General features: G+C 34.4%; 1 protein-coding gene across 2 annotated transcripts in view; it reads right to left on the bottom strand.

Moving 5' to 3' along the window:
• Positions 1-12,278, bottom strand: part of LOC111422178 (Tachykinin-like receptor at 99D) — a 57,374-nt gene that overhangs the window by 429 nt on the left and 44,667 nt on the right. The window contains exons 2-8 of one of the 2 annotated variants that reach the window (XR_011639914.1): positions 9,237-9,411; positions 8,819-8,965; positions 8,590-8,764; positions 3,377-3,568; positions 3,045-3,195; positions 974-1,170; positions 42-337 (exon numbers count right to left, since the gene is read on the bottom strand). Coding sequence is in view for 1 of the 2 variants with exons in the window: in XM_071194789.1 (XP_071050890.1) it covers positions 195-337; positions 974-1,170; positions 3,045-3,195; positions 3,377-3,568; positions 8,590-8,764; positions 8,819-8,965; positions 9,237-9,300 (1,069 nt within the window). In the remaining variant the exon portion in view is untranslated. The remainder of the gene's footprint in view (positions 1-41; positions 338-973; positions 1,171-3,044; positions 3,196-3,376; positions 3,569-8,589; positions 8,765-8,818; positions 8,966-9,236; positions 9,412-12,278) is intronic. The other variant, XM_071194789.1, reaches the window with a different exon arrangement.

The following is a 12,278-nucleotide window of genomic DNA, read 5'->3' as shown; positions in this document are numbered from 1 at the left end:
AAAAAGTGAGGTTGAAATGAAAAAAGAATAAAAATATAAACCTGGTATCGTCTACAGCTTTCCGCAAAGCAGGAAAAACAGAGAGAAAAAAGAGGTTTTTTACTTTAATAGAAAGCTTGGAAAAATAGCGTAACAAGATGCGCTGCTTTAAAACATTTTTCAGTGATTTTCTGTTTTGTTGGGAGCATACAAACCATTCCGAACGATCCTATTATGATCCGGTGATCCGGAATACGATCTTCTGTTGCTCGTAAACACACCCCTCCTCGTTAATTTAGCAGGGCTCACATTTACGTAAGGTAACCAAGAAAAAACTTGTTTAAAACCACGGCGAAATCTGCGTAATAAAAAAGTTACATCTTATTTATGAGATATAAAAGAAACTCGCGTTTCAATTAATTTTTTGGGTCAAATTAAATTCATTCAAAAATTTAATTAATGAGATAAACTTTAAAATAAATTATCTTTTTATTATATATTATATCTTTTATACCTTTTCCGTTTCCTTAAAAAAAAATAACATATTTTTTTTATTATAATACTCTCGGTACAAGACATAAAGCACCTCAATAAAACGAAATCACCTTTTACGACTTACGTGACACATTCGATTTTCTTAATGTCATATCTCGCCCCCAATACCCGGCAAATACAAGATATTGTATTATCAAAGCAAACAAATAATAAAATTTAAAAATATCGCGAATAGCTAGGTCAAAGCTTGAAAATTACAGAACTAACTTGGACTTCCCCCAACATCCCTCTTACATTTTCTAACTAACTTAATAGTTCCCCGGGGGTAATACAGATTTCGTTGTAACTCGATTAGTCGCCGTAGACTCGGTGGAAAATCGTAACTGAATTGGCCGTTCAGGGTCCCATAAATAGGACCTTTGGGGTGAAAAGCGCCGATAACGAAATTAAGTTAAATTAGAAGAATCCGGATTGGAAAATGTTCTATTTTGACACTTACCTCGCGTTTAGCCAGCAATATATGATTGGATTATACATTGAGTTGCTCATTGCCAACCAGTAAATGGCCAAATAAGTTTCTTGAATGTACGGTTGATTTTGTACTTCCGGGTAAAATGAGGTTATGATAAAGTAAAGATCGTACGGTAACCAACAAACTGCGAAGATTATTACCACTATCATCATCATTTTTACTACCTAAAAGATAATAAGAAACAATGAAATTTTTGTTTTAATTTAAGTCGAATTTTAAAACATCATATCTTCCAAAATAATTGATATATCAAGATGATTTAAAAACGAATTTGTAGCAAATGTTATCTAATTTTATCATAGCAAAAATAATTCTTTCGTTTCCATAAATCTCGACGTTACGATTTTTTTAATCAATTTCTGTACACCAAATTATGACAGATTAAGTTTGTTAATGTCAAATTTAAAAAGTCATATCTTAAGAAATAATTGAGATATCAAGATGATTTAAAAACGAATTTGTAGCAAATGTTATCTAATTTTATCATAGCAAAAATAATTCTTTCGTTTCCATAAATCTCGACGTTACGATTTTTTTAATCAATTTCTGTACACCAAATTATGACAGATTAAGTTTGTTAATGTCAAATTTAAAAAGTCATATCTTAAGAAATAATTGAGATATCAAGATGATTTAAAAACGAATTTGTAGCAAATGTTATCTAATTTTATCATAGCAACAATAATTCTTTCGTTTCCATAAATCTCGACGTTACGATTTTTTTAATCAATTTCTGTACACCAAATTATGATAGATTAAGTTTGTTAATGTCAAATTTAAAAAGTCATATCTTAAGAAATAATTGAGATATCAAGATGATTTAAAAACGAATTTGTAGCAAATGTAACCTAATTTTATCATAGCTAAAATAATTCTTTCGTTTCCATAAATCTCGACGTTACGATTTTTTTAATCAATTTTTGTACACCAAATTATGATAGATTAAGTTTGTTAATGTCAAATTTAAAGAGTCATATCTTAAGAAATAATTGAGATATCAAGATAATTTAAAAACGAATTTGTGTCAAATTCAATCTAGTTTCAACAAACGAAAAATAATTCTTTCATTCCTATAAATTCCAATGTTACGATTTTTTAATACAATATTAATCTTTTTATAAAAATTTCTCGAATATTAATAATGGTTTTATATTCGCTCCTATAACAAGCTTTAAAGTTTCAGCATTTTTCAAGCTCGCACCCAGGTAATCCAAGGGCTCGTTGAAAGGAGCTTTCAACGAAATGAAATATACCATGTTCCGCTTTGCAAACTGCTTCTATGAATTTCTCAGAGGATTTCGATTGTGTCTTCGTATTGTGTTCGGTCTATAACTTCTTTCCCATTACAAATTCGCTTTATATAAACGGAAAACTCGTGATAGACTGATTCTGTTTTTAATTAAAGGAATATTCAAACAACTTAAACCAACATTTCTATTTACAGGATATACTTAAAGATATAAAAGGATAATAATAAATATATTATTATAGAAGATTTTTGGAACGTAATCGAATTGATATAAACATTAAGGAAGGTTTCTGCCAATTTCAGATCCCTTCAGAAAGCTAACCCAACCTAACCAGTAGGATTTCAGGATTCCTATTCTCGAATTGGAACCGTTTTTTATTGGTGTACGGTTCATTTAACGTCGGTTTCATTATCGAGAAGCCGTTTGCAATCGTCTCCCCGTTCCGGCTGTTGTCTGAAAATTTAACGAAAGGAAACGAGAGCAACATCCGAGGACTTATTTTTAACGTTTCTTTGTGTCTTTTCGATCGGAAACAAAGAACTCCACGCGAAAAAAGTAAATAAAGGGTGTATACCAGTTGTTCAATTATGTTATTGGAAATTTGAACGTCAATTACGTAATATGCTCGCATATTCAATATTTGTCTGTTTGCCTCTCATGCGTGGTCAATATGTGGATTATTAGCTGTTCGTTTTCCGTTCCATTAAAACAGGATAAATACCCGAATAGATACGTGGTTTTAATATAATCACGTTAACACGGCAAATATTTATTTTATTACAACTTACCCTCCTTTTATTTCTAATATTTTCCATTTGACGTTGAGTACACTCCCCAATGCTTTGCGATCCCCACAATTCAATTCCAATTCTTGCGTAAGCAAACGTCATACTTCCGATTGGTACCACGTAGGTAATGAAGAGAAAGAGTATTTCGTACCTAGAAACACAGAACAGTACACAGAATCGATTAGCGTTTCCCCATTAAAGACCTCAGTCTACCGGAAGACATTGGATTATTCGCTACTCTCCTTTGGGAGGGAAGCCAATTATTACCAAATCGGCACGGCACGGTGGCGACGTTCTAACAAGAAACAATGAGACTACGAGGGAATACTTACGTTTTCTGATGAGAACTGTTCGTCCATTCCGGGTAGCAAATGTGTCTATCTCCTTCGACGTGATGAAAAACTTTGTAAACCAACAAATTCGGAACGGAAAATATTCCGCTAACGGTCCAAATTCCTACTGCTACGCATAAAGTTGCCGTTTTCCCCATTCGTGGACGTAACGGAGTCATTATGGCCATGTATCTAAATTAATTTTGTTTTTCATCATAAATTAAATCATTAATTAATCTACAATTTCAATATTAAAATCGTTTAGGAGATGAAATTTCCTTTAATTTGATGCCAAACATGACATATCGAATTTAACAAAAAGTAAATAAAACATCAAGATGATTTCAAAAAGAATTTATAGCAAATTTAATCTAAGTACGAAGGCTTTCACGTCCGGTGTGAATTAAACTAAGATTAGAACTAAAACTAGAAACTTTCGGGTTTTGCCGTGCGTCTTTTAATAAAAGGTTTGACGTTTCGGATGCCATGTTGCAACCTTCTTCAGAAACTGGTTCGAAGTGACGAGATCAAAAATCGGCAACTCTATATAAATCGGAAAAACTAATTAATAATCAGTTAACGCTAATTACAAACTAATTAATAACTAATTGCGTCGCGTCCGGTGTGAGGCGGGAAGAGGTCTTTGTGTTCACCACCATCTTCCATGTTCTGCTAAGCTCCCAGCCATCCTCTCTGTTGACGTTATTTTTATGTCGGTGGATCTCTATGGCTTTTCTTGTCAGTCTTTTGTAGTATCTGTTGTCCCTAGCCAACACCTTTGTTTGTTCGAAGTCTATTCGGTGCCCCTCTGCATGGCAATGTTCCGCAACCGCCGACTGCTGGATCTTCTTCAGCCTTACATCCCTCTCATGCTCCTTGATGCGGCACTCGACGTTGCGTCCAGTTTGGCCAACATAAACCTTCCCATAACTACACGATAGTCGATAGACTCCCGCTCCTTTTAATGGAGTTAGTTTGTCCTTGGCTATCGGGAGTGTGTTCCGAATTTTGCTGACCGTGCCGTACCGCACTACGATGTCGTTCTTCTTGAGGTGCCTAGCAATTCGTTCCGTTACACATGAAACATAGGGAAGACAGATAAATCCAAGTGGTTTTGTACTTACCGTGTCCTCTTTCTGCTTTCGTTGCTTGATGGCCTGGTTGATGTCCCTCGAAGTGTATCCATTCTTCTGCAGCACGCCTCGTAGAAAGTGTTGCTCCTTCTTCAAGTTCTCTCCTTCACATAGTCTCGCTGCTCGCTGAAATAATGTACGGATCGCGGACCTCTTCTGTTAGGGATGATGATGTGAACATGCCTGTAAATACCTGTTAGTATGGGTCTTCTTTCGGTATACACCAAGTTCTATATCTCCATTTGTCGTCCTGGTGACCAACACATCTAGGAAAGGTAGTTTTTTGGCAGTTTCTGTTTCCATGGTGAACTTAATCATAGGATGTTGAGAGTTCAAGTGATCCAAGAACTCTTGGAGCCGTTTTTGACCATGTTGCCATATCACAAACGTGTCATCCACATATCGGAGCCATAGTTTTGGTTTCAACTGGCTCTTCTTCAAAGCGTTCTCTTCGAATAATTCCATGTAGAAATTAGCTATAACTGGCGATAGTGGAGATCCCATGGCTGCCCCTTCGAACTGCTCGTAAAATTCTCCTTTCCAGCTGAAATACGTCGACGATAAGCAATACTCCACCAGATCTGGCACGTATCCTGGTAAACTCTATATATACCGTATATATATACCGTATATGTATCCTGGTATCCTGGTAGTTTTTCCGACTTATATACAGGTGTCCCGTTAAGCGTACGGAGCGGCTGTATCTTTAGAACGGTAAGGCCTAGAGGTTTGGGAAAAAAATCCTTATAAGCAAAGTGACCAAGAGAAATAGCTGTAAATTATTTTAAAGTTCGTAATTCGACCGCTAGGGGGCGTAACTGCCATTGAGAAACATAAAGTTCCCGTTATCTCAGAAACTTAGACGATGAGCTATAACTTTGACAACATCATTTAATAGCTTGGATAATACCGCATCGCTTTTGTTTTGCGATATTTCTCATATCTGTCATAATAGGGAAGGGGGAGGCCAATGCGTTTTCATATGTTTACATTTTAATATCTCCTAGACCATTCAACCGATTTGAATGTTTTCGGTGTTGTTTGAAAGAGCATTTTATGCTCTTTTTAAAGTTATTTTCAGTAAGACCGTCTGCTTTAAAACAAATGAACTAGAGGACGTCATCTGCAGCGATTACATATTTTTGTGATTTTTGAAGAAAAGTTAAATGGAACGATACTATTTACTTCACAGACCCTTAGTCACCTTAAAATTTGCTAAATTTTAGTGAAAACCGCATCTCGATATCGCCACCCGTTCTCGAGTTATAGAAGAAAATATTAAAAACTCGAGTGCCATCAATCCGATCCAGTTACCTCATCGAGAAAAACAAATCACATAACCATGGTAACTGTAAACATGTCATTTACTAACGCAGAAGCGTATGATGGAGCGTATAATGATTTATTTTCAATGTTTCGAATACGATGCAACTGCATGGCATAAATGAGCAATGCAATTACGACAAAGAAAGACATTTTTCTCTAGAAGTGTTTTTAAGATTGTCTTAGCGATTACGGAAAACTGGCAACGTGTAGCTCATTCAGACATCTCTATGAATTCGTAAATCACATTGGTGCGTAATGTGATCCCACATAATCTGGGAACTCCGAAAACAATTGTCCACAAGAGTTCTCAAGAGAATAATATCTCCACCACGTTGTTACATCAGGCCTTAACAGATACCGATTATGATAACAGATTGAACTATTACCATTGACTTTTAAATATGATTTGGGCAAATCCAAACCTTTTATCACAAATGCTATGTAAAGCAAGCTGATGTAAACTTGCATAATATGCATTCTTGGTTCGAGCAAAACCCACATTGCTTTCACCCCTTTATCTATTGGGTAGACTAAACGACCTGACTTTTCAAGAAAAACCAATAACCAGGAAAAATATGACAAAACACTAAATACCAGTAAAAACGTGTCCAGGGCCGAGACTTAAGCAGCGCTTTTTTTTCGTAGAAACTAGATTAAATAAATGCATCGAGGTTTATGGAAGGCATTTCGCTCATTAGTGAGTTATTTTTGCCAAAAATTTAAGTTATTCTAAGTGTTTTGGTTTATTTTGTTTTATTATCATTGTTGATGTTTCATTGATCCGTTGGCTTTTCAACACGCCTCAAAAGTAGTTTTGAAGCAGTTCTAAGCTTGGATAAAGTGTGAAGGAAGGTTCTAAATAATAAAATTTTTGTTCTCTCTTATTTGTTTCCTAAGGTAACTTGATCTGATTAAGATATACGAATTTTTAACATTTTCTTTTATAATTCGAGAATGGATGGAGATATCGAGATGCGGTTTTCACTAATATTTAGCAAATTTTATGATGATTAACGGTCTGTGAAGTAAATAGTACCGTTCCATTTAACTTTTTTTCAAAAATCATAAAAATATGTAATCGCTGCAGATAACGCCCTCTAGCTTATTTGTTTCAAACCAAGCGGCCTTACTGAAAACATCTTTTAAAAGAGCATGAAATGCTCTTTCAAACAAGACCAAAAATATTCAAATCGGTTGAATGGTCCAGGAGATATTAAAATGTAAACATTTGAAAACGCATTGGCCTCCCTCTCCCTTATTATGACAGATATGAGAAATATCGCAAAACAAAAGCGATGCGGTATTATCCAAGCTACTAAATGATGTTGTCAACGTTATAGCATATCGTCTAACTTTCTGGGATAGCGGGAATTTTATGTTTCTCCATGGCAGTTACGCCCCCTAGCGGTCGAATTACGAACTTCAAAATAATTTCCAGCTATTTCTCTTAGTCACTTTACTTATAAGGATTTTTTTCCCAAACCTCTAGGCTTTACCGTTCTAGAGATACAGCCGCTCCGTACGCTTAACGGGACACCCTGTATAGTTACCGATTTTTGATCTCGTCACTTCGAACCAGTTTCTGAAGAAGGTTGCAACATGAGCTTTGTTCGTTGGGATTGCACTACTTGCACTCACTTGCACTATGCAGTTTAGTGCAGATGTTGTGTGTTCGTTGGGGATAGTGCAATTTAGTGCAGTTGCATTCATACTGTTCGTTGGGCCAGGTGCAGCCGGTGCAAGTTAGTGCAGATTTTGTTGCACCTGCTTTCGATTAAGTTCAATAAGTGCAGTATAACTAAAATGGCGGAATATTTGAAAACGTGTTTTGTAATAATTAATATTAATATTAAATATTAAGAAATAAAACCTTATAATAATTAATATTTGTTGTATTAGAGAACACAGTATATTCAATCCCAGTAGAGGCAGTAGAAAACTACCCCTACTTTTTTGGAATAATATAAAAACTACCCTGTCGATTTCGGCATTAAATACATTTATAGTACATTTAAAAATATTATGTTTTTTCTCATTTAGGGGTGGCTGGGGTTAACTACCCTCACCATCCCAAATTTAAGTGCAAGTACTGCTTATCAATTTTGGTGCAATTTAGCATGTGATTTCTTTATACGTTAAGTAGCACTTTTGAAAGAACTAATAAGGGTTAGTAGTTTGGTATAGAAAATATATTTCGCTAATAATTGAAAAAAATAAAAAATAATAATAATAATTGATGAATACTAAAAAAACGCTACTAAAAAAACATTCTGCGATAATTTCATTTTCCACGAGTATTTCGCTGACAATCTCCTGTTCGTCCATTTCAAATATTATACACTTTTTTTCTAAAAATCTGTTCGTTGGGACCACGGTTTATACACTTTTCTGACCTGCACTAAGTTGACATGACATTGCACTGACTTATTGCACTATGACGTCATACGAGTGCCATGTCGTGCAGAGTAGTGCAGCCCCAACGAACAAAGCTATGGCATCCGAAACGTCAAACCTTTTATTAAAAGACGCACGGCAAAACTCGAAAGTTTCTAGTGTTAGTTCTAGTTTTAGTTCTAATCTTAGTTTAAATTTAATCTAGTTTCAAAACTCCAAAAATTATTCTTTCGTTTCTACAAATTTCGGTGTCGCGATTTTTTGATTTAAATTCAAATTGATACAAATGTTATTAATATTTAATGGTATAATAATATATTAATATTGAAATTGTCTTATGTCATTAAGTGGTTTACTGACCTGTCTATGGAAATAGCCATTAAGGAAAACACTGATGCGCACACTGAAACCACCGATATGAACTGAGAAATTTTGCAGTATGATTCACCGAAGGGCCAATGTCCATTTAAGCAATACACGAAGCTAAAGGTAACGTTTAATGTCGACACCATCGTATCAGCCACTGAGAGATTCACTAAAATCATCAAAAAATCAATTTAAAAAGTAAATTTAATTCATTTTGACATACACAAGAAGTAATTAGTGACGGTTCTCATTCTTTTATGTGCGAGAACGATCCAAATGACGATAACGTTTCCGCCAGTTGCGATTATAATTATGGTAGCGTATAAAACGCTCCATATTACTTGCCTCCAAACGGGAAGGATAAATTTTCCTGTAAAAGAGAAGTAATAATGATTAACTGGACCTCGGAGATTGTATCCATTTCGTAAGGAAAGATGGATTCCGATTAGATGTTCCCGGAGAAACTTTCCCCTCTACAAGACGTAAATCTTAAAGGAAAAGTCTTAGACTTTGACATAGGGTGACCACACCAAAAGATCGTTTCGCTTAATTTCTTAGAATTCGTCTTATTCCAAAAGGAAAAGGTGATATTTTAAGGGTTTACTTTGATGTATTTCATGTTATCAAAAAAAATTACTTACCGGTATCGTTACCAATAAAATCACTTGAATTCGAAGTGAAATTAAAATCTTCCGAAAGATTCATTTTGTTTGGAAATATCTCAAATTATATTATTTTTCTGTTTAAAATTGAACTGTAAGTGTCTGATGCACTCGAACTCGCCTTATCTGTCGCATTCGAGAACATTTTCTTTATCTGTAACAATAATACAAAAAGAAAATTCGATTCAATTGAAATCTTATCGACTATTTTCGGCTATACTACAATCAAAATGAAAATATATTTTGGTGTTTTTTTTTTTTATTTTGTAGTAGTAATAAAAACGTTGCCGTTGAGTGCACTTTTTAAGATAGCGATTAAATGTACCGGAAATTACGAAATTATGTACCTCTATATAACTGAAGAATGAAATTTTTGATTTAAGTCGTATTTCAAAAAATCGTATCTCAAGAACGAATTGAGATATCAACATGAAATAAAAATCGATTTGAAGCAAATTTAATTAATAATTGATGAGATAAAAATCGTTTCTATATTGCTGTAAGTTTCCACGTTACGATGTTTTTAATCAATTTTTTACTGATTAAGTTTGTTAATGTTAAATTTAAAAAGTCATATCGTAAGAAATAATTGAGATATCGAGATGATTTAAAAACGAATTTGTAGTAAATTTAATCTAGTTTCAACACACCAAAATTTGGGTTTCTAGTTCAAGGTCTAGTGTTAGTTCCACTTTTAACTGTTTAGCTTATCGTTACGCTGAATAACAATTAAAACTAGAACTACCGTCTTTGATTTATACAGGGTGTCCCGTTAAGCGTACGGAGCGGCTGTATCTCAACAACGGTGAGCTATAACTTTGACAACATCATTTAATAGCTTGGATAATACCGCATCGCTTTTGTTTTGCGATATTTCTCATATCTGTCATAATAAGGGAGGGGGAGGCCAATGCATTTTCAAATGTTTACATTTTAATATCTCCTGAACCATTCAACCGATTTGAATATTTTTGGTCTTGTTTGAAAGAGCATTTCATGCTCTTTTAAAAGATATGTTCAGTAAGACCGCTTGGTTTAAAACAAAAAAGCTAGAGGGCGTTATCTGCAGCGGTTACATATTTTTGTGATTTTTGAAAAAAAGTTAAATGGAACGATACTATTTACTTCACAGACCGTTAATCATCATAAAATTTGCTAAATATTAGTGAAAACCGCATCTCGATATCTCCATCCATTCTCGAATTATAAAAGAAAATGTTAAAAATTCGTATATCTTAATCAGATCAAGTTACCTTAGGAAACAAATAAGAGAGAACAAAAATTTTATTATCTAGAACCTTCCTTCACACTTTATCCAAGCATAGAACTGCTTCAAAACTACTTTTGAGGCGTGTTGAAAAGCCAACGGATCAATGAAACATCAACAATGATAATAAAACAAAATAAACCAAAACACTTAGAATAACTTAAATTTTTGGCAAAAATAACTCACTAATGAGTGAAATGCCTTCCATAAACCTCGATGCATTTATTTAATCTAGTTTCGATGAAAAAAAAGCGCTGCTTAAGTCTCGGCTCTGGACACGTTTTTACTGGTATTTAGTGTTTTGTCATATTTTTCCTGGTTATTGGTTTTTCTTGAAAAGTCAGGTCGTTTAGTCTACCCAATAGATAAAGAGGTGAAAGCAATGTGGGTTTTGCTCGAACCAAGAATGCATATTATGCAAGTTTACATCAGCTTGCTTTACATAGCATTTGTGATAAAAGGTTTGGATTTGCCCAAATCATATTTAAAAGTCAATGGTAATAGTTCAATCTGTTATCATAATCGATATCTGTTAAGGCCTGATGTAACAACGTGGTGGAGATATTATTCTCTTGAGAACTCTTGTAGACAATTGTTTTCGGAGTTCCCAGATTATGTGGGATCACATTGCGCACCAATATGATTTACGAATTCATAGAGATGTCTGAATGGGCTACACGTTGCCAGTTTTCCGTAATCGCTAAGTCAATCTTAAAAACACTTCTAGAGAAAAATTTCTTTCTTTGTCGTAATTGCATTGCACATTTTTGCCATGCAGTTGCATCGTATTCGAAACATTGAAAATAAATCATCATACGCTCTATCATACGCTTCTGCGTTAGTAAATGACATGTTTACAGTTACCATGGTTATGTGATTTGTTTTTCTCGATGAGGTAACTGGATCGGATTGATGGCACTCGAGTTTTTAACATTTTTTTCTATAACTCGAGAACGGGTGGCGATATCGAGATACGGTTTTCACTAAAATTTAGCAAATTTTAAGGTGACTAAGGGTCTGTGAAGTAAATAGTATCGTTCCATTTAACTTTTCTTCAAAAATCACAAAAATATGTAATCGCTGCAGATAGCGTCCTCTAGCTCATTTGTTTTGAAGCAGACGGTCTTACTGAAAATATCTTTAAAAAGAGTATAAAATGTTCTTTCAAACAACACCAAAAACATTCAAATCGTTTGAATGGTCTAGGAGATATTAAAATGTAAACATATGAAAACGCATTGGCCTCCCCCTCCCTTATTATGACAGATATGAGAAATATCGCAAAACAAAAGCGATGCGGTATTATCCAAGCTATTAAATAATGTTGTCAAAGTTATAGCTCATCGTCTAAGTTTCTGAGATAGTGGGAACTTTATGTTTCTCAATGGCAGTTACGCCTCCTAGCGGTCGAATTACGAACTTCAAAATAATTTCCAGCTATTTCTCTTAGTCACTTTACTTATAAGGATTTTTTTCCCAAACCTCTAGGCCTTACCGTTCTAGAGATACAGCCGCTCCGTACGCTTAACGGGACACCCTGTATATCATATAGACAACTCGGGGAATAGCCCAACTTTCTATGAACAAGGAATAGATCAACTTGAGAAATAACCCGAGTAACGAGGTTCGTTATATCGAGGTTTTTCTGTAATTTTTTATATCATCTTTAATATTAAAATATTATCTCGCAAAATAAACTTTTGTAGTAAAATAGTGAATTACGACCTTTTCAGCGAGAAAGCTCTAAAAATAGA

The sequence above is a fragment of the Onthophagus taurus genome, chromosome 3 (genome assembly GCF_036711975.1).
Source record: "Onthophagus taurus isolate NC chromosome 3, IU_Otau_3.0, whole genome shotgun sequence".
Taxonomy (NCBI): Eukaryota; Metazoa; Arthropoda; class Insecta; order Coleoptera; family Scarabaeidae; genus Onthophagus; species Onthophagus taurus.
This window is presented reverse-complemented; position numbering and strand designations above follow the sequence as displayed.